This window comes from Oryza brachyantha, chromosome 1 (genome assembly GCF_000231095.2).
Source record: "Oryza brachyantha chromosome 1, ObraRS2, whole genome shotgun sequence".
In the NCBI taxonomy this organism is placed as follows: Eukaryota; Viridiplantae; Streptophyta; class Magnoliopsida; order Poales; family Poaceae; genus Oryza; species Oryza brachyantha.
Window position 1 is genome coordinate 3,660,375 of NC_023163.2, and position 23,092 is coordinate 3,683,466.

At 41.7% G+C, this 23,092-nt stretch overlaps 2 protein-coding genes and 1 non-coding gene across 3 annotated transcripts; 1 reads left to right on the forward strand and 2 right to left on the reverse strand.

Annotated features, from left to right (window-relative positions):
- Positions 1–9,054: 9,054 nt before the first annotated feature.
- LOC102700935 (transcription factor MYBS3-like) lies at positions 9,055–11,008 on the reverse strand. Its single transcript, XM_006643802.3, has 3 exons — positions 10,358–11,008; positions 9,649–9,845; positions 9,055–9,545 (listed from the first exon to the last, which is right to left on the reverse strand). The coding sequence occupies exons 1-3, from the start codon at positions 10,728–10,730 to the stop codon at positions 9,252–9,254; spliced, it is 864 nt and encodes a 287-aa protein (XP_006643865.1). The 5' UTR covers positions 10,731–11,008; the 3' UTR covers positions 9,055–9,251.
- A 7,284-nt stretch (positions 11,009–18,292) lies between these two features.
- LOC121053356 lies at positions 18,293–18,416 on the forward strand. Its single transcript, XR_005811039.1, has one exon. It is a non-coding gene; the product is annotated as a small nucleolar RNA snoR83 (small nucleolar RNA).
- Positions 18,417–19,783: 1,367 nt separating this feature from the next.
- Positions 19,784–22,806, reverse strand: LOC102701211 (protein NDL1-like). Its single transcript, XM_006643803.2, has 11 exons — positions 22,642–22,806; positions 21,888–21,987; positions 21,696–21,793; positions 21,493–21,581; positions 21,343–21,403; positions 21,173–21,259; positions 21,015–21,092; positions 20,865–20,921; positions 20,708–20,763; positions 20,484–20,619; positions 19,784–20,384 (listed from the first exon to the last, which is right to left on the reverse strand). The coding sequence occupies exons 1-11, from the start codon at positions 22,699–22,701 to the stop codon at positions 20,163–20,165; spliced, it is 1,044 nt and encodes a 347-aa protein (XP_006643866.1). The 5' UTR covers positions 22,702–22,806; the 3' UTR covers positions 19,784–20,162.
- Positions 22,807–23,092: the final 286 nt, after the last annotated feature.

Here is a 23,092-nt window from a genome sequence, read left to right on the forward strand (position 1 = left end):
TCTGTCGCAACGTGGTTTAACGTTGGACAGAGGGTTGACCCTGTCGCTACGTGGTGTAACGTTCGACAGCGGTCTGGGCCTGTTGCAACGTGGTGTAACGTTGGACAGTGGATGATTATTTTAAATGTTTACTTTTATTTCAGTCTATTCTATCTACTGTTTTGCTAAATTACCGCAGCTTCTGTGCAATTTAACCTTAGCCTATTCCTTGTACCCTGTTGCATTCATTATTCTTTCTCTCTTGGGTGTTACTTGTTGAGTACGGTGGTTTGTACTCAGCCTTGCTTAATTTTTTCCCCACCAGAGCAAGTGCCAGAGCCTGAGTCAGAAGGTTGTTCCGAAGGTTGAAGTAAGGTTCAGTCCGCCGTCGAGAGTGCCTGTGGTGTGGAGCCGTCTTTGCTAGCTGAAGCTGAAGATTAGATGGTTTAGTTTGTTTTCCTTTTCCGCTGCATTTCGATAGATAATTGTTTTTATTTGTTTTTAAGACGTGGAACTGTATATTAATTTGTCATAGTGTGTACTCGGGCTGATGCCTGGACCGAGATTTAATACATGCTATTGTTCAGAAATTTGGTGTAAATTTCTGGGCGTGACATGTCATACTCCCTTTCCCTCCATGACTCACTGACCAGTGGGCCCATTGCGTCAGCGCCAGCTTCCTCCCTCCGCTGACGTCATCCCTCCAATTAATTGCGCAATTAAATCATTGAGGTTTTCTGTTTAGTTTAAAAACACAGTTAATGTTCTAAAATTCACAGTTAATTCATCTAGTCTCCGTTTAGGTCCATTCAAGTTTCATTAAATCCAGAAAATGCCAAAAATCCATTAAAAATAGTTTCTTTCTCTGTTTCAGTAGTTTTATAACCTGTTTTGTTTGTTTTGCCTTGTTTGTCGTAGGTTTTTTCCCCGTCGCAGCGCCGTCTGTTCCCGAAGTCATCGTTGAAGTTCCTCGTGGGTCTAAGCAAGGCAAGTGGCACCCTTCTTTGATCATATTGACCCGATGTTTATAAAATTCCTCGCTTTACATTCAAACATGCATTGTTTTATGCAAATCTATTTACTTTACTTATCTATTGGGCATTTACCAATATATCCGTTGATTCCCACTCATTGTTATTGTCATCCCAGGGTTAATTTGATTAGAATTAGGGTTAGTCAATACTTAGCCATGCTTAGTTCAACTAGCACACCAATTATTATTTGATTGTTGATTAAACTTTGATAGACCTTTAATGGTTGTAATCATTATTAATATCCCGTTGAGGATTAATACAACTAAAATATTGGTTATGGTGGGCTGTGGGTGCATGGTTTTGAGAGTCGTGCCCATGGCAGTTAAGGACCGGTTCTCAGGAAACCCTGAAAGTCTTACACGTACTAACAGCAAGCCAGAATGAGCAACGGTGAGACTCGTAATCTAGCTTGTCCCTATTCGGCGGTGAGCGTGATGGAGTATGGACGGGCAATCGTGGTGTAACGAAAGTCTTTGCTGCTTCCGGATTCACCAAGGCACAAGAGGGGACTACCCGACTTGGTGTAAAGGAGGGGGTGAAACCTGAAGAGCGGTGCGATTGTCTAGGGAGGGTTAGGTGAAAGGTCTTATCATGGTTTCCATACTGAGGTATCGTGGTGATACGTTGGGGCATGGTAACATGCTTGGGAGCCATGTCTTATGGGTAAAGTTGTACACCTCTGTAGAGTAAAACTATTCGAACAGCCGTGCTCGCGGTGCGAACTGACAGATTCATTGGGATTAGTTGAACCCCTTTAATAATTTTATCAATCTTGGAACTGGTTTGACCCTGCGTAACGTGATGTAACGTTGGCAGTGGTTTGGGTCTGTCGCAACGTGGTGTAATGTTGGACAGAGGGTTGACCCTGTTGCAGTGTGGTGTAACGGTGGACAGTGGTTTGGGCCTGTTGCAACGTGGTGTAACGTTGAACAGCGGATGTTTATTTTTAAATGTTTACTTTACTTTTATTTCAGTCTATTTTATTTACTGCTTTGCTAAATAAATGCAGCTTTTGTGCAATTTAACCTTAGCCTTCCCTTGATACCCTATTGCATTCATTATTCTCCTCTCTTGGGTGTTACTCGTTGAGTACGGTGGTTTGTACTCAGCCTTGCTTAATTTTTTCCCCACCAGAGCAAGTGACAAAGCTTGAGTCAGAAGTAAGAAGAAGGTTGTTCCTAAGGTTGAAGTGAGGTTCAGTCCGCCATTGAAAATGCCTGTGGTGTGGAGCCGTCATCGCCAGCTGAAGCTGAAGATTAGTTGGTTTAATTTGTTTTCCTTTTCCACTGCATTTTGATAGATAATTTTTTTTATTTGTTTTTAAGTCGTAGAACTGTGTATTAATTTATCATAGTGTGTAGTCGGACTGATTCCTGGACCGAGATTTAATACATGCTATTGTTCAGAAATTTGGTGTAAATTTCTAGGCATGACATCCTACGACGAAGAGATAGCAACATTTTGCAATCGAGAGAACTTCCACCGTCTCAACATGTAATCCTCGTTTCTGGCTTTAAAAGATGCCAAGTTGCAAAGGCAGATGCTGTCACTACTCACTACCTGCTGCCAATTCTTGAGGCATTGATTACTGTATACAATTACTGTGTCACAATTATTTGACAGTAATCTGCGTGACAGCACATTAATTGGCGCCACAGAAAATATCCTGTGTTTAACTCTACCGAACCAATCAATCCTTCTTGTGTTGTGCAGTTTACAAGGTGCGTCTACTTTTGCTATTCAACAACGATCACTTACAGCAAGTCCAATAGTATCGTCGAATAGTAGCTCTAAATTATTTACGCCCAATCTAATAGCAATTTATATGGTAGTCACTTACAAAATGTATGCTACACTACTAATACACGGTTCCACATGTCATATACATATTACGTCTTGGAGTCTAGCTATAACTTTATAGCTCGCTGCTGTTTTCTCGTCTCATTTATCTTTTTAAAATATGTTGGCTTATAGTATGCTATTATACATGCTCTAAACAACAGTGTGTCTCGAACTTTGAAAATTCTTCATGTTGAGTGCAGAATCAATCTACCGACGGATGGAAAGTTTTCTTAGCATACAGATGGACACACATTATTACATATCATATCATCTAAATAGTCATAAAAATTAAAATATATTAATATGAGATATACCACTTCACAAATATATAAATTTAAATTCGAATTTTGCGAGTGGTAACAAAAATGACAAATATAAGTGTGAGTGTGCATACACTAGTTTTATTTAATTTATTTTTTTATTAATATGTAGTCGAATTTAAATTTACATGTTTGTGGACATATTTTATATTAATATCATGTTTTATTTTTAATATCTGTTTAGGTGGTAAAAAAACGAGTGGATATTTAAGCGTGTGTGGTAAAAAATCAATGAATGATAGGTTGATCCTAAAAGTTGGGTTCTTTGCTTAGCTGTCGCCTTCAAATTTCTTGTCTCAACAAAAGTCTTCACTTGCTTATCATGCATCTTTCTCTATCCAAAATAGGAGGAATATTTTTTAGTTTTTCTTGGCAGCCACCGCTCTTGCAATAATTTGTCCTTTTCCTGTTTAGACAGATACACTGTAGTGCTACGCATACGAGCAAAAACTGGTCACGAAAAGGACGCGAATGGTTGCCCATACGTTTCTTACATAGGAGCAGAGTGCCAGAGTGTGTCCTTTGTATGCATTTTCAACGAGGAGTTGTAGCCATTTGCTCATTTCAAAGGTTATATTTTACTCTCTCTGTCCCATATAATATATATGAGATTTTAACTGTATGTAATGTTTGACCACTTGTCTTATAAAAAAAATAAAAGTATTATTTATTTTGTGTATTATTTTGTTTACTATTAAAAGTTATAAATTTTCATATTTGCACTAAATTTTCAAATAAGACGAAAGGTTAAAAATTACAAATGAATAGTCAAAATCCCATATAATATGGAACGGATGGAGTATCTTTTTAATGAAAAAACGAAGCGACATATTTATAAATAAAAAATAATTTATATAAGTATTTTTAGTGATCTAAAAGCAACCAATAGAAAATAAACTATGATAAACCCTCTAAAATTAACTTCAATTTTAGAATTAAAAGTTTAAATTTTGCTTATAAGGGTAAACATAAATGAAAAGACGAGAGTACTCGTTTGAACTTGAGGGTCAATCTAATATTTTTTTCTTCGTTATCTCTGTATTAACATAGGTGAACAAAATGAGATGAGAAGGGGTGCATTGGCTTCATCAGAGTCAACCTGACTTCAACTGTGGACGCAACGCAACTAACACATGATTTCCCTGGATAATCACGAAGAAGATAATTAAGTAGGCATATTTTCTCTCCTCTTCTCCTCTTAATTGCTAGCTAGCTTCACCAAGAAAGGAAGCGAGCAATCAACGTACACACCACAACTATATACACATCTAGCTCGTCCTAGCTAGCTAGTTTCTTCAAGGAAAACTTAACGTCGAAATGGTCCATGCATGCAGTCCGTCCTTCCTGCTGCCGCGTGACACGTACAGCTTCAGAAAGAGAAATGGCCGGCCCAAGACTTTCGGCGGCCAGAATTAGGTTTCCGATCACATCGATCATCCGTTGAGACCATCATATTCATAGAACAGCAGCAGCAGCAAAGTCTTGCAGACCATACATACGATGTCCATGGAAAGCCTGAAAGCGATATATGCATCGAGAGCTGGCTGGCTAGCCCTAATTATTCGATCTTTGGTTGGCTCTACTTTTCACAAGGTAGCAATTCAGCCATATATCCTTTTTTTTTCCCCATCCAATGCATGCGTCGACGTACGTACGTGTGAAACATGGCGAGAGAGAGGATGACTGATGAATTGGACCAGAAATTATTTGGCAGCTAGGTCTCTCTCTCTTTCAGTTCAGTCGTCGTCGTCGTCGTTCGTCGTTCGTCAAGGGACGCCCATGGAGACTGACGGACGGGTGCCATGATCATGGCCTCGATCGATCCTTCGGTGGCCGGCTTGATTAAATTGGTTTGGCCTTTGGCGTCGTCGTTTCCGACGTGTTTGGCCGGCTCAGGCTGGGTTGCTGCCTGCCTGCCTGCCCTCCTGTCTCCTCTCCTGCAGAGTCGGCGCCGGCCGGACGCCGGCAGGCATGGCTGGTGCTCGTCCACTTTAGGATAAGATCTGATCAGGAATTTTGAACTTTTGACCATCGATATTTTCTTGAATGTACAGATCTTTCTTTTCTAAGGAAGCTATCAATTCAGTGTATATAACACGGTCTTCTTGCAAGATCCAAGCATAATGATGCTCGTATGAGTGCTGCATCGATGATGGACCAAGGCCCTGTTCATTGGTGAGATGGATAAGATAACTTATCCGGTACGGAAAACGTAGCAATAGATTAGTATATGATTAATTAATTATTAATTATTAAAAAATATGAAATAGACTAATATGATTTTTTAAAAGCAACTTTCCTATAGAAATTTTTTGTAAAAAATACACCATTTAGTAGTTCGGGAAGCGTGCGCGCGGAAAACGAGAGGGATAAGATAACTTATCTAGCTCCCAAACGTGGCCCAAGTGTAAGGTATTATCGTCTCTATTATGTGATGTTCGCTGACATAATTGAATGAATAAATCTAAAACTATGCTGAATGGACACTTTTTATGAGCACCCATATTAACCAGACAAATATGGTCATTGATTAGATCACTACTTTAAAGAAAATGTCACCTAGAGAAATAACATGAGATCCTATAGATCTAACACCGTATATGGCAGTTAATTTTTGCTTAAGGAGACTTAAGTGGACCACCTGCAAAAATATATTCCTTTTCGTGGTCAGTTGTCGAAAGAGGCCTACTTAGAGGAAAAAAAGTGGGCACACAAAAAAAAGGCAACGTTAGATGAGCAGATCGATTAAGTCCCATCTCTCTCCTTCAATCGTGCAAATCAGGCTAGAGTGGTGGCAGAGGGGGTTGTGGCGGGTGTGCTTGAAAGGGAGCGACGTCCATGACTTCGGTAACGAGGGCAACCACGACCACCTCAACACATTGATCCCTCACCCGCTTCCCCTCCGGTCCTTTCCCTCCCGAGGCACGCGCAACACTGAAGCACACCTACCCCGTTGAATCTAGCGACCTCGGCCCCCGCTGGTAGATTCAGCTAGATGGGACAGCGAGGACGAGACAACAATAGCGATGTCTCGGCTTCCATATGCAACGAGGTCAGATACACTGCCATCGAGCACAATAGTGGCGGATCCACGTGCTGCTCATGGGCTTGGGAGCTAGGGAGGGGAGCATGGATTTGTGTATTTAGGGTACATGGATTTAGGGAATTTGGGTTCAATTTTCTTACCTCGAAAATCCTTATCGCAGGTGGTCAGCTTAATCTTGTTGGCAATGAGTTTCTTTTGCACTAGTGGCTAAGATGTCCGCTAGCGAAAATGTTATATTTACACTGGTATTTAGTCGCAGGTGGCACGGATAGCTGACTATGACAACCCATTTTCGCTGCTAATAATTTCTTTCCTTGTATCATTGTGGATGGATCGTACATATGCATTTAACATCACGTGCCACAAAATCCACATGTTTTTCATGTTGCGGGAATTAAGACTCCAAATTGGACACACCTTATTTCGAATTGACTCCCAAGTCTCAAACTCATCAAAACATCAAAAAGCTATCCTACCCATCCACAAATAATCTCGTGTACACTTTTTTTTTCCTTGTCTATAAAAGATTTTTTTAGCCTACTTTTAATTGTATGAGGTTGTAGCTAATTGCATGTCGATGTGGGAGTTATGGCTGCTATGGACATGTTACAAGCATGCAATCATTTGATTGGTGAAAAGAACATAACTTTTGAAGTGAGAGGCTAGATGGAGTAAATAATGGAATTACTATTCATAGCAAAATTCTCGAGATTAATAAATAAGTAGTTGATCTGTTAATTGCTCTTCTTTTTTTTGTGATTTCTCGATGTAGATTATTTGCCGACGAAGAGAGAGTTCAACTTAAACTTCAGACCATTTATAATCCATTTATTATTAGTTACAAATTTTAGAATTATTGGATCACTAAAAAATCTCTTTAATTAATATGTTTGGGCAACATAACGATAGCCATATAATGCATTGGTCGGCAATCAGTAACCTATGCTGATTCATCAAAAAACAAAATTTAGTTTTGGAGTTGATTTGTGGCTTATTTTTTTATAGTTTATTTCACCGTATTTGACTTTGAGTCTTAGATATGAAGTTTTATTAATACATTATTTTTTATTTAGTTGATAATAAGCCACTTCTAATAAGGGAAACGATGGAGCCGAAGTGACCCAGTCAATCTCCTTGAAACACTAGCTCCACATATAATTTCAGTACGTGTTCTGTATTTCAAACGTGTTTCCCAGCATCAATAATCGATGTGGGACCAATCCAATAATTTCAACGAGATAGAATTAACTTTGAGTTGCATGACAGGAAGAAAAAGAAAGACCTGAAGAAAAAGCTCATTATCCTTGCCCGATCCTCTCCGACCTAATTTGATTAAGATCACAGAGCACCAACTTTTTATCTGAATTAATTTTCAATTCTTTCCATCTCTTCTTCTCCCATCACTTCATCTCTCCAGCCATTCAAGTTGTTAATTAATCAACACAAGTATACCTTTTCAGCCATGTGCAAAGGGGCCTACCTGCGACTCCAGTTTGCTATCTTAGTCTTTGGCTTCACTCTTATCTTTAGTTCTTTTCACCATATCCCAATCTTTGATTCTTTCCTTCCATTATATTCTCTCTTTGCTGCTGCTGCTACCTTTCTATCACCTCCTAATGGGACATTTGTTTACTCCCAAATTGGCAAGTAAGTTTGCTTTTGTTAGGTAAAATGGTGTGATCATTAGCAATAAGAAATGATGAAATTACTGTGCCTGAGTGAACAGAAATGATTCTTTTAATGAAGTTGTAATTAATTTAATTTGTGTGTGTGCCTTGAGCTAACATGCATCCATCAGTGAGAGCGATGCATGTCGCAGATCCAACCACCGTTCGCAAGCCGTGTGACTTTAGGCCGCCACCTGGCGTGTTTGAGCGGCTTGTCAGATATTTGTTCGTCAGGATCCCATGATGATCCTATCTAATCTTGGGTGAGACTGACCTGAATGATTACTCGGTTCATTGAACCCGTCGTTTCAGGAACTTGTCGACTCCGAACTGAATTTCATATCTTGTCACAAAAAAAAGAAAGATGATGTCTTCTCGGTTTTCCAGAAATCAATATTTCCTCTGACAATAAAATATTGTTACTGTTGCGTTTGTGACCTAAATTCCTTTACAATAGTAAGGTTGTTTAAGCATACGTAGTACAACTCACGAAGCAAACACTATATTATCCTACGAGCGAAGTAATCAGAAATATAATAACCTTTTGTGGTCCTTAATTATCCTATTAGCGAAGTAAGCAAACCTAGGATAATTACAGTATGATTTGATTTCTTTCTAGGTCCGTGAAAAAGATGGTAGCTAGAACATTTATATATTTTGATATTTGCTCCATTCTAATAAAAGTAACTTGAGGTATTCGAGGTACTGTACCTCGAGGTATCAAATCGTTTTCCACCATTGAATCTAGCTGAGCAGGATGTACACGGATGTACACGGTTAAATCTAACTATCAGAAACGATTTAGTACCACGAGGTACCGGTAAATACTTTTTATTACTTTTTGTTGGAATGAAGCGAATCTCGTATATTTTTTGTCACTTTGGTGGGAAATAGGGACGCTTTGAGATGCTTGGGTCCATGAAAAATTTTATCTTACAAATTAAGCAACTGAAGAGAGAAGTGGGTTTCTGCCCTAGCCGGTGATTACCTGTCCTTCTCAGTATCCACTGCAAACTGAATAAGTGAACATCATGAGCTCATCTCTCACCTTCTCCTGCCCCATAAAACAAACCAAAACCAACTCCTTTTTGCGTTGCCTTTGTGTCAACATAAAGAAGCCAATCAACCGATCAAGGTTGATAGCCAGAGGGAGCAGCAGCCGTTCCTTTTATTTGCAACACTAAATTAGGCCATTAATTAAAAGCTTTCACTTCCTAATGATACATGGTGGATGATGGACGGCATTGTGTTTTTGCCAAGGGGACACACACATACACCACTACCAAAAGCTCTCCATTTTTAGGTACAAATAATTCAGTCATCTCTAAGATGGTTCTTTTTTTCCCTCTCTTTTTTTTTTGGATCAAGTGACCCTGATTGTGCCGAAAAAAGGCGTCCTCGGCGACGAACCAGGCTGATCGTTCTGACGCGTCGTCGAGATCTTCAGCTCCAGGTCAGGTTGCACCTGAGGCTTTGCCACCATCAGAGAAGAAGGATGGATTCTTGGTGCTGCTGCTGCTGGTGAGCAGCTTGGCGTCAGGGTTAAGGATGGAGGAGGCAGCATGGCCTCTGCCGGCTCTGGCCTGCTGCTAATGCCTAGTGACAGTGCAGGGAACCCCATCTCATTCACGCTCGGAGCCTTCTCTGCATTCTCAACCTGAAAATGAACAGCAAGTTTTCAAACATGTCAGGTTACTGTAACTGAAAAGAAAAATAACTATGAACGGCGTCTTGTTGCAGAGATGTTTTGGTGTGTGTACCACGTCAAAGAGACTGGATCTTCTCTTCTTCTGCGTGAGGCTGCTCTGCCTGAGGAAGTACTTCTGGGCATGGCTGGCCACCTGCGTCGGCGTTCTTGTCGTGACGAAGTGCCGGGAAATGCCGCGCCAGTCGCCCTTGCCGAGCTTCTCGAGCCCTACCAGGAATTTCCTGTGCTCCTCCTCGGTCCATGGAACACCTGATGATAATTAAACCGAGGACTTTGAGTATGGTTGCAGCTTGCAAATCTTTCTAGGTTGAAACTGACATGTTCAGAGCTTCAGATGTACAAAACAAAGCAGTAATTCAAGCAAACTTCGATTTTTTTTTTATTGTTGATGTATGTAAATACAGTGTTAAGAGTCCAGGAATCTAAATGGACATGATTAGGAGGAGATAAATAGGCAAAAATCTGGTCTTTGTTTGTGGCAAAGATGGAAGTTTCAGATACAGCAATCCGATTCTTGGTAAATTCAGTCAGCACCAAGTTGGAATCAGAAAAATGAGCTCCTATGGCAGACAGCAACTGGTGGCAAAATTGAAGAAGGGAACATAAAAAAAAGGCAAATAATTTCTCATCAACAAAAATCTTCAGAATATTTCTCAACTAAAATTCAGTCTTAATGATGATTAGATCATCGTCTGGGGGCTATAATTAGTGCTAAACCGCAGCACATGAAGCATGTACAACCATGTCTCTGAACAACTCACCCTTCTTCCTCTCCTGAGCTCTCGCCATGAGGCCATCGGAGAGGTACCCGTTGGCCATCTTCTCGCCGGTCTCCTCCACCGACACGAGCGACGACGACGTCGACACGGTCGGCGACGAGTTGGAGGCGGCGACCGCGGCGGCGGCAGCATAATACGCCGGCGACGGCGACGACGACAGGCACTCCATGCTGAAGCACTTCTTCAGGGGAGAAGCTCCGACGTGCAGCTGCACCCCGAACAGCCTCACTCCGCCGGCGCCACCGCCGCCGCCGCCGCCGTAGCTACCGCTACCGCTGCTCTGCGTGCTCCTGTGCCCAGTGCACGTCCTGGAGTTGTGGCCATTGTTCCCGCAGCTGGAGCATTTCCTGGCCATGCTGCCGCCCACGGCACAGGCCAAGAACACCAAGAACACAAGAAACAAGCAACAGGAAGAAGAAGAAGAAGGTAGAGGAGGAAAGAATTCTATGGCGTTGAGATAAGATGGTGCATGTGGAGGTGTAGCATCTAGTTTAATAAGGGAGGAGAAAGATGTGGTGTGGGACAATTAAGTAGCTGAGGAGCTCACACCTGGTGCCAATGGAAGGGGACACATTGGCATCATCTCCTTTTATGGTATTCACAATTCAATCCAAATGCTGTGCATCATACACTGATGCTACTATATGGCTGCAGCTGCTGCTGGCCTATTTAACTGCACCTGGAATCCACAGGAATCTCTGCAGAGTCTCTTGGATGCTAATGACATGTATTATCTAAGTCACCATCGTTGTTGCATATGAAATTTGTGTGTATGGTTCATATCAGGAATCTTATACCTTTGCTTGTGCATTTTTGCCACTCCTGCTTTTTACCCTTGCAAGGTCAACTAGTTGGAAAAAAAGGAATTTTCTTTTATTCATGGCCTGAATTGTTAATAAAATTTATTTGGGGTTGATGCATTTTACTGGTAGTATAATTTAATTCATATCGTTGATATATTTTTATTGAACGACTGTGATTAAATTATACTACCGACAATATTAGGTGTAGTAGAAATTTGAAGGGGTAATATCGTCCTTATTGCAAAAAAATTATAAAAATATTACTAATCAAGTAATTAACAAAGTAAAAAATACCCTTTTTTATACTATCAGTAAAATGCACCGGAGAGTTGCCTAATTTATTTATTTTCCTGTTTAGGTTGTGCTGAACGTGTATGCCATGGCACAAAAGAAAATGGCTAAAAAATGGTTTTTTGTTGGATCTAGAAGAAAAAGGATGGCATTGATATCATCGAAATTGTTTTGAGATTGGATTGGATCCAGTAGCATTCTTAGTTTGGTCCAGAGCAATTTATAGAGATATCGTTTTTGTGATGTGAAAACTACTTAGACCTCAGTGTCTGAGGTGTATGCTGATGTCATCATCAAGAAAAATTATTCTTTGGTAGATGTCCTTTCATAACGTTCGGAATAGCATTATGGTCTTCTGTTTGCTATCGCAAAAATAATTCTAGAAACATAGTGAGAGCGACTTGAAGAGGAGAGTCTATTTTGTCAGCTCCTCCAAATCAAATAATATATCCATATGACATGCACAGCAACCTCAGCTAACCTCCCAAGATAAAAAAGAAAACAAGATTCATTTGAGATACTATTTGATCTGCTTTGACTAAGAATATTCAGATTGAAACAGTACAAAATTGAAGATGAGATTTTATTGTGACAAGATGTGATAGTAAAGGAGGAGAATATAAGGTAGTTGGTTAAGGTGAAGAAGATTTCTTGTGTTCTTCAGTTTGTCTCATCTCAATAATCAAGGACATTAATTGGCCAATAAAAAGATATCAACAGACAACAGAAGAGCCCTTATTATTCAAGCAAGCATAATTATCAAGGTTAGGTGCCAAGATCCAGGATTGGACGAAATTGCGAAAAGGTCTCACTATAACAACCACAAAAGGGAGAGATACCAGTACTCTGTACCTTCACATAGTATTATTAGAAACTATGTGCTAGTTTTTTAAGTTCCAAGAAATAAAAATTCAGACAAGTAGACAACTGTTCTACTTACACTCTTCCTTTTATATACATCCATCTAGATGACTATTAGTCTGAAATGGGTGATTATTACTATATTAGAAGAGATTTGCTTCGGTCCAACAAAAAGTATCTCGAGGTACCGGTACCTCGAGATACCAAATCGTTTTTCACCATTGGATCTAGCTGAATAGGATGTATACTGTTAGATCCAACAATCAGAAACGATTTAGTATCACGAGATACCGGTATCTCGAGGTACTTTTTTATTACTTTTTTTAGACTGAATCAACATATGTACTTTGTGCAATAAACTTTATTAGTGGAAATTCTTACTTTTGATGAACTCATCTTTCTTCACATCCATTGGTAGACCCAAGTATCCAACAGCAGGTCTCTCTTTAGGCTTTCCATGACTATATTTGGGCAACCACCACGTTAGAGTTTGTTGTAATCCACACCAAACGAAAGTAAACAAAACAAAGCTGCGAAACATAGGGGGGCACATCCAAATTATTAAATTCAGCTGAATTTTGAAATTTTTGTTAGTACTTACAAATGGGCAATATGCCCAGCTTAATTTTACCAGGAAATTAAGCACCGTGCGATTGCACCCCTTTTTTTTTTGACAAGATCCCTGTTTCAGTGTTCTTGGAGGCTTATGTTGTGAAACACATGGGAAAAATCCTACCAGTATTGTTTCTTCACTTATATTTTAGCTTCTCAATGGCATCATGCAAATGCTACGCTACCCTACTGAACCAATGATTTGAAGTAGCACAAGAGACACTCCTTCGAAGGAACCTATTATAGATGTGTTAGGTCTGCTAGAGGATCTACTGTAGTGAACAGACCATTTTCTGTTCATCTTCATGTTAGATGAGATGACATTTGGACTCTACTGCATTTTTTAAAAAAATAAAATAATGCATTCTACTGCTTGAATGGGTATATGATAATGATCCTTGAAAAAGTTCTTTGGGCTCCTTGGAATAAAATGAAATTGTACAGATTGAGAATGACATGGAGAAAAAATGTAGATTCATCATCCTAAAGGGAAAACACAAAGATATTACGTTCAGTGCTGATCGATCCATCAATCCATCGCAGAAGCACCAACCTTATTTCTTGCAAAGCTACAAAATTATGGACAGTACACAGAAATGCCTCCAATGATTCTTGCCCTTGTAACTGACAAGTTCAGGCATGAAAAGGAAGCTGTGACAAGGTAGGAGAGGTATCCAAATCGAAAGCAGATGTCGAGTGAGACATGTTATTCTTGGTGAATTAATTGCAAAGGAACCAAACTTACAATTTCAGATAGATATCCGGCAACAGAATCCTGCATCTTGTCTGTTTCTCCTCCAAGAATATGTACTTTTTTTTTAATAGTTCAAGAAGATGTACTGAGGCTCACTCAAGATAGCAAAAGTTTTGTCATTTTGAAATACTTTTTGGCAAAATGGATCTAAACACTTGGGTAAGAAAATGACAACTTTACATTTAGCATTTGGCAGTCTAGAGTAGCAAATTTCTCCAAAAAGTACATAGGGACGCAGAACATCTCTTACTTTTGCCAAAAAAATGACAACTTTTGCATACCTCTAAACACCAACTTACAAAAATGTAATACCAAAACTATTGTTACTGAAACTTTTGCCACTAAGAGGCGGAACAGGGCCTGAAATTCTCTTTCCTTCTATCCAACTCCCTTTTTAGGTGAAGAATCCAATCCATTGGAAATCCAACTCTTTTTTGGCGAAGAATCCAGTCCGTTGAAAATCATTAGGACGAATATTAATTCGGATAACGTCCATTTCAGCTGCACTTTATGTCATCCAAATTATTCCCTTTCTGCCCCCCCTTTTTTTTTGGTGCCAGGAACACTTTACTGAAAGTCTGAAACACATAAACGCAATACAAAACGCATTGCTTAAAGCTGTGATGGCACACATTTTTGCCCATCATTTTAAACTCAGACATCCATCAAATTGATAGATAGAGAAACTGCAGCCGGTCGCGTCGAGTTAAGGGGGTGTTTGTTTCTAGGGGCTAAACTTTAGCTCCTAGTCACATCAGATATTTGGACAATTATTAAAAATAGTAAACGTAGTCTATTAATAAAACTCATCCATAATTTTGGGCTAACTCACGAGATGAATCTAATGAGCCTAATTAATCCTTGATTAGCGTATGTGATGCTACAGTAAATATTTGCTAACTATGGATTAGTTAGGCTTAAAAATTCGTCTCGTGGATTAGCTCTCATTTATGAAATTAGTTTTTTTATTAGTCCATGTTTAATACTTCAAATTAGTGCCCAAACATTCGATATGACATGGAGCTAAAAAGTTTAGCCCTATCTAAACAACCCCTAACATTTGTGTCACTAGCACACCATCCAATACTAATTCTCCTACTCCTATATGTTTTTTTGTTGGAGTGTGATATTTGAGCTGCCAACAAGGTCGTCAAAAGTCATCACACATGCATCGTCATCAAATTATTTAAACACAGTTTGCGTACCATCCATCGTACAATGCTTAGCCCCCTCTCTTCTCTCTTCCTTCTTATCTCTTTAAAATAATCTAAATTTTCTCGTTAAGATGGCCCCCATGAAACTTGAAGCTCCAGAGGTTGAACTCTTTACCGTGTTTCTGAATTTTTTTTTCTGAATACTGTCAGGAAGAAAATGTGAGGTCAGATGATTTGGCTACGATGATAACACTGTTCAGATTATTCAGACCTACAAAACCACAGGTGAGGAACTGACAAAAACACATGTATGGCATGCAACCAAGGACCGGCTATGAAGTGTACAGCCACCAAACATGCGCACAGGGATCAAAATCGCATCACACAAAAATTCCTTTGCCCTGAAAAAAAGCCGTACAGGTTTCTGAAACTTGAGCTCATTTTCACAATGGTCAATGAGGCAAACTGTCATACTTGTCTCTACGCGTTTCATTGATAGCTAACCCTGCAGGGACATGGCGGCCAGTGCGGCAGCACCCATTGTTTGACAGTTGAATCGACAGTCTCTGAACCTGACCAAACATTCCAAAACGTCTGCGGCCCAAAAACTTTTCTTAAAAAAATCATATCGAATCTTTGGACACCTAAATAAACATTAAATATACATGGATATTAAAACTAATTACATAGTTTTGAGGAAAATCGTGAAACGAATCTTTTGGACCTAATTAGGACGTGATTAGCCATAAGTGCTACAGTAACCATATGTGCTAATTACGGATTAATTAGACTCAAAAGATTCGTCTCGTGGTTTCTAGGTAGAATCTGAAATTTGTTTTGTAATTAAACTATGTTTAATACTTCAAATATGTGTTTAAAAACTTGATGTGATGTTTTTATAAAATTTTTTTGCAATCTAAACAAGGCCTGAGTTTTTAGAGCTTTCCGGAATATGTTTCCATGGAGGGAGTATGAAAGAAGCAGACAGGTCAAGTTAGGTGTAGTAATAAGATCTCAATACACAAGTTATTCTTAATTTCGATTGAGATCCTCTGCTATTACTGTCTGACGTGTGAGTCTTGTCATCCATAAGATCCACGTGTCAGTAACTATAATATCACTATACACTACTAGAATGGTAGAGGATCCGGATCCTCCTAATTCGTCGAGTGCAGGTTTTCCCAAACCATCGGTTACCACGTGATTACCATCAAAGTATAATATTATGGTAATCACACTAAATTCGGACAAATAAAAAAATAATTTAAGATTCCAATAAATTTATATGGTTTCGCACGGTTTGTCATGGTTATCGTGCACCAACCAACGGTGGTTACCTTCGTTATCCACGCTGCGATGAGATGGTTTTAACTTTTCAGTTCACATGGATTGATGGGTTGCACGAGCACATGGCCCATGGGCCGCCATACATGGGCCGACTCACTCGCCGGCCTACAAGTCACAGCGAAACCACTGGCCTCGAAAGAGAATTCTCCGACGCCCATTGGGCCGAAGGCAACCGTTCGATAGCTTCATGGACCGGCCCAATAAAATTGCGGAATAAGTCCACCGAGGGTCCCTCAACTTAACGTCGAATCTCTCTAAGGTCCCTTAATCACAAAACTATAAATGTGTACCCTTAAACTTGTATAAACGGTTCACAAAAGGTCCCTCGTCAGTATTGACTCAATTCTTGCCCGGTTTTGCTGACATGGCATACACTAGGTCCCATATGTCCGGGGTTTTTCCTTTTTTTTTCTCTCTTTTCTTTTTCCGTCATTCCTTTTCTACCGAGCTCTCCTCTCTCTCTTCTTCTCCTCTCCTCTCTATCAGGCCATGGCGCGCGCTGGAGGACAGAGCATGGTTGGCGGCCTACACGGGCTTGCGACGATGGCGTGCGACGGTCAAGGCAAGCCGGGCTACAGCTGGAACGTGGACATGCGACAGAACCGCGCGCGCGGGGGTGGTGGCAATCGACGAGGCTGGAATCGCTGGATGCGTCGCATGCTTGGTGGGAGCCAGCACCTTCGTGCGACGGCGTCCGACGGCTGAGGCAGGCTGGAGACGCAGAACGTAGGCGGCGGCCGACGAGGGCTTGCTGCCGCCGAGGCAGGTCGGAGGGCGGAGCGTGGGCGGCGGGCTGCCGCCGCCGCCAGCCCGGCTAGTTCCACCCCCACGCGGTTCCGCTGGCTCCCGCGCTCCGATTTACGGATTCAGTTCAGTTCTCACGGAGACCCGACATAGCCAAGTGCATAAAAATGAAGAGGCCCAAGTGTATTATCCTGCTTGATACATACAACAAATGAAGTGTCTTCGGACACTCCAGATCTTCAGAGCCATCGACTGACCAACTTGATTAACTAAGTAGTACTCATAAGTCATATTCACCTTCGAAAGATGAGTTAACTAATCAATCTATCTTCAATTCTGCATTGATGGAGTTGCCTACGGGAGAGGGAGAGCGTGCACTGCATAATGTGACCTGCTGCTAACTTTGACAATGCAAAGCTCAACACCATGCATGCTTCGGCTGACAGAAATGCTTGAACTTTTGCCCTCTGGTCTGCCTCGGCCACCACAAGCCTGTGCCGGCAGTGCACCTCCTGCCCGCCTTGGCCACCACCTCGATCCCCTGCGTGGTTCCGTTGCAAGCCACGCCCCAATTGCTGCAAGCCCGCGCAGGCCGTGGACGCACTCGGCGCTCCGCCCTCCAGCCAGTCGCCGTGCACGCCCCAGCCCGAGAGAGATGAGAGGAAGAAGAGAGAGAGGAGAGAAAAGGGCAGGAGAAAAAGAAAAGAGAAAAATATCTGACATGTGGGATCCACCATATGCCACGTTAGCAAAACCGGTTAAAAGTTAAGTCGATACTGTCGAGGGACCTTTTGTGAACGGTTTATATGAGTTTAAGGGTACATATTTCTGTTTTTAGGGTTAAGGGACCTCAGGTAGACTCGACGTTAAGTTGAGGGACCTTTAATGAACAGCCGGCCCAATATACGGCCCATTGGCCCGCTTGTCCCGCGCTGCTGCGCCCTATATGAGGCGCTCGAGCCGCCGCCCCCTCACCATCCGCCGCCGCGTAGACGAAATGAAACCCTAGTGGTTTCTGATTCTCCCATCTTCGTCTACGTGATCCTGTCGCTTCTCAGTGATTTCGCCTTCTTCTTCTTCTTCTTCTTCTTTTCATGTCTGTGTGTTTTGCTGTTGATTTCTGGCGCCTTTGAGAGAACCGGGTGGATTTGTTGCTGGTGCCGCCTCGGTTCCGTTGCGGGCGTAGATGGATCTCTAGGTTCATCCGCCATTGCTCACCCTTGTCGCAAATCGTGATGCTGGGTGGTAGGGTGATTCTGGGACATCTTTCGTTTTGATGGTTTCTTGGTTGAGATGTGATGTGGCTTCGTGGAGCCCTGTTTCTTGGTTTGGTTGGTTGATGGCCTTCATAATCCCGGATTAACTCGCTTAGCTGTTCTTCTGATTCATGGGAGGCCGAGATCGTTGCTGGCCGGTTTCGCTGATAGCGCCTTCTTCTCCCTGGAGGCGCTTCATTAGTAACTGGCCACACACACAAACACAAACAACTTGAGCTTGATTTCTCTGTGTTTGGGAAGACTGTTTATCCAAATCTCGGATTTTTACTCAATAGCAAGTGGCCACATGAGAATATACGAATTTGAAAGGATTGTTTTTTTTTTTCAAATGTCAGGTTTCTGTTTTGAAACAGACTGAACTGAAGTAAGTAGAACGTACAGAAGCGTTTTCTGTGTTCTCTGTGATCTGCTCAGAGCCTGATCTGTATAGGCAGAATGAACTCATTATTATATGACGTTGAGGACAAGAAAATATAACTACAATTCATGTGAATTTAGTTGTAATGGCGGTATAACCAGAGGCATCGGCCGAATAAACAAGGCATTTGACAGCGAAGAATGAAGAAATGACAGCTAGAAAATGATCTTGCAAGCATAGGAATGACCACCTATTATGTATTGTTCAACAATAACCTGCAAGCTTATTGATCTCCCAGAATGAAACATGATAACTCTGCACTACGATCACGGCTCAAAATAGTTGAACAGCTGCTGAGCTGCCAGCCTGCAATTGGAACTTTGAGGACCTATTTGTTTTGGACGAATTAATTGGAACTTTGAATGCCTATTTGTTTTGAACGAAATTTGTGTTACTTTTAGAGGATTTGAGCCGTTTTCTGTAAAACGTCTTGTAAAATCCATTCGTTCAAACGAATTTTGCGTGAGGTTTTGGAGGAACTAAGCTGCTTTCTGTCAAAATTCTGTAAAATCTGGTTAGCCCGATGAGATATCTATCTGATTAGCTCAGTCGTGCGTAAGTATACATCCCTACCAGCTCCTACAGTTTACAGCTGCTGAGCTGCACACATTTGAAACCTACTCTTATCACGCACAGTATATAAAGTATGTCAAGATTCATTTCAATAAACATGTATACATGATTATATTTTGGAACGAGTAGTACTAAATATGAGTGCCACACACCTATGAACTACGAATTTAGAAAATATTACAATGGATCTGGACAAGAAGCACGTCTAGATTTGTATTAACAATGTGCCAAATTTCGTTATCTCCATCTTAGAAAGACTGTTTTAGTTTATTTACATACCTCCTAGTGTATTTGTCCCATACTTATTTGAATTACAATATATTTTTTCTACTCTATCAAACTCTAATACAATAATTATTTAAAAATAAAATCCGGTCAAAAAAACAAATTCTATGCGTACGCGTGTTTTTTCTTTGACGGAAGAAGATCGGAGCGACAAGATAACCTTTTCATGGTACAGATCAGAGCGATAAGATAACCAAATACAGTGTGAAGAATCTGCGAGTCATGATGCCAATGATGAAGACAGCAATGTACACAGGCGACACCGACACCGACAGCAGCGCACACAGCCTGAAGGATGGCAGCACGGCTACGTGTTAAATACTGTAGTAGATGTAAAAGTTTCTTTAAAATTCACAGCAAAATTCTGCTTCTATCATTTTCCCTCTCTTTTTTGTATGGAAAGATGTGATGAGATATACATGTGTTTCTGACTACAAACATATGAACAAACAGCCACCCTCCTTCCCTACAAACTCACCCCACATTTCCTACCCCGTCGATACAGATTATATCAGTGATCCACAGTGAAAAAAAACTGCCATTAGCTGCATCACTGGAGGTACCAAAACTTGTGTGGCAGTGACCATGTTCCAATTAGCCCAAGCAGTGTGCTTCACCTTCATGAGCTGTATTATATTGTCAGGCCATCAGGGGTTCATCTGCCCATGCTAAACTTTAAGCGAGATCCGAGTCTTGATGGGCTTCAGCTTCACTCCCATGCTCTCAGGTGACAGAAGTTCAGGCGATATGCAGAAAGGGTTCAGTGTACTCCGGGGGCTGCTATCGAGCTGGGAAGGTCTGTAGAGCCCATACCCCATGAGGAAGTACTCCATGGGGATCAGCATTGCGTGAGGTTGCTCCTCGGTGACAAGCGAACCGCATGCCTGAACCTGCAATTTTGCAGGCAAAAGACACATTCAGAACCTGCCTTACTTTTCAGATGGATCAATTTGCTGTGTCACCTATCAAATTGTGATATAGCCTTATACCTCAACTAGAGCGCAATATCTCCGGTCTAATTTTGTGGTCATGTGGACAGCGTCGTCATGGAATTGTGAGTTCTCTCCCACAAAAATCAATGTCCGGCACTGAAGCTTCTTCAGCGCGTCTGTCAGGTCATGTCTCCTGATGGAAGAAAAATTCACTTGAGTATATTCAAATCGTGCTTCCTCGCATGTCCAGGTTATGCACGGCAAATGATTTGTCCACTTACTCATTTATCACTTGAAGGAATCGCCATACATTAGCTCCCTGCCTCTCATGAAGTAACTGGGTAAAAGAAAACCTATTTCTTCAGACTTACTTTCTATCAACGACTACCAATCTTATCAAAATAATTCAGAAAGCTGAAGAGGGCATGAAATACTTACACTTCTACAGGCTTGCACGATCTCCGATTCAGGATCTTGTCCATTCCCACGAACTTCCTGCATATAGCATTAGCAATATGTTGAGTGAAGCTTATACGCATAATACATTAAAGGATGCATATGAAAGCAGCTAACAGAAGACCAGTATACCGTGCTAAAATACCGCTGAAGCAAGCATTCCTTGACTAGCCCACGACTCCCATAATAGTAAAGCAAATTTAACAAAACCTGATACATGAGAATGTGATGTTAATACAGACCATATTTCCAAAACCACATTACTGAAAGATGGAAGTGTAGATTAGTACCTTATTGTACAACCATTCGCTCCAAGATGGCGCTTTGCATACAGGTGATACTAGCATAAGGCCAATAACCCTCTCCCGGTACTTCGTCTGTGACAATGTGCAAATACATTCTTAGAGAAACAGAGAAAAAAAAGACAAGCTTTGAAAGACCTATTCATGACAATAGTTACCGCAAAGAGGGTGAGAATATAGGCACCAGCCGTGACACCCAAACACATCACAGACCCTAATCTGTAGCAAAGAAACAAGCAAAATATCAGAGGGGTTGCTTAAGCACCAGCTGAATAAGTCACAATTTAGCCAGTGCCGTGATATAGTACCCGAAGAAATCAAGAACATCCGCAACCTGATCCACAAGCTCATCAACAGATGGCACAGGCACATCGGATGAAATTGGAGCCGCTCCCAACTGTAAGACTCTTGATAGATGCCGTGCAAAATACCCATGTAAGTATCAAAGCTAACACGGGCAAACAGTGGGTGCTTACATAATGTTGGGTAAGAGAGAACCATCATGACTGACCTCATGACCTTGAGGAGTGATGTGGTAAATACAAAAATTGTGAAGCAACAGCGACGCGGCCTCTGGGCAGAAGAACAATCCTTGAAAGCAAGACATATCTACCGAACAAGAGAATAGCAACATCAGCTACCTTGCCATGGAAAGATTAGCAGTTTTTCACCTACAAAGTTGAAGCCTCATCACAATACTCACAATTTAGAGCTACGTCTGGGTATGTTATGAGCGCCGGCTTGTCTTCGTCTCCGAATACAGAAACAGATACAGACCCATATCTGGTTCTGACTCGGTGCTCCTGATAAAAAAACACAGGACACAGTAACATCTTTAGCCCATTGAGATTTAACAACCACATTGGAGCAACAATATAATGAATAGCTCAATCAAAACCACCAATTGACCGAGAGATATTGCTTCCCCTTGGTGAAACCTCCAGCGACATTGCTTAACAAATAGAGCCAACACCAAAGATTCCTGTTGCCATTGCTTCATAACCACTAATTCTAAGCTGTGGCGTCGGGGTTTCCATACTTGCATTAACAGCAAGCAAATATACCAAATTTCTGCCTGTTTTTCTCTTCCTACTGCTACCCACAAGCAACATTACAACAAAAACACAACTACGAGCTGCAAGAACTGGCTTTTAACCAAAATCATAGGCACCCAATGCTCCTAATTTGTGCAATGCCCCCAAGAACACACCCAAAACGGTAACTAAACGAACCTCGTGGCATCCCAAATTCGAAGCATTGCTGTTCTAATCATAATCATCATCATCAACAACAGCAAGAAACAAAATCAGGGAGCGGCGAATATGCCCCTCTACCTAACCCACAGCCCCTCCCATGGAACCAATAGCACAAACCCCCACCACCACCAAACCAAAGCTTCCTAAGACGAGCACGAATCAAGCAAGAAGAAACGAGAGCCGGAGCGAGAAAGCACGGACCTTGCCGCCGAAGGAGATCCGCTCCACATCGACCGACACCGACCCGCTCGAGTCCCCCATGGCTGGCTCCCTCCCGGCCCGGCGGCGCCCTTCTAGAAGCTTCTCCTCCGCCGCGCCCGCGCCACCAACCTCCTCCTCCCTTCTCTCTCTCTCTCTCTCTCTTCCCCTCGCTGCCTAAATTCCTCGCATATATTTGCGCGTGTATATATACACAGCGCGAGACCGCAACCACCGACGGCGGTGAGCTCACCGGAGAGGGTGACCAGAATGGCGGGAGAGGAGGGGAGGGGGTTGGATTGCCTGTTTCAGGGGATCCACTCGTTGCGGTGGGGCCCACCTGTCAGTGACCGTTGCCCCTCCCTTGCGCGTTTGACTCGCCTGTGGGCGTAGCGTTTTTGCGTTGTCCTTCCCCTGTGTGACAGCTTGGACCGGCCGTCGTTGCTAGGGGCAC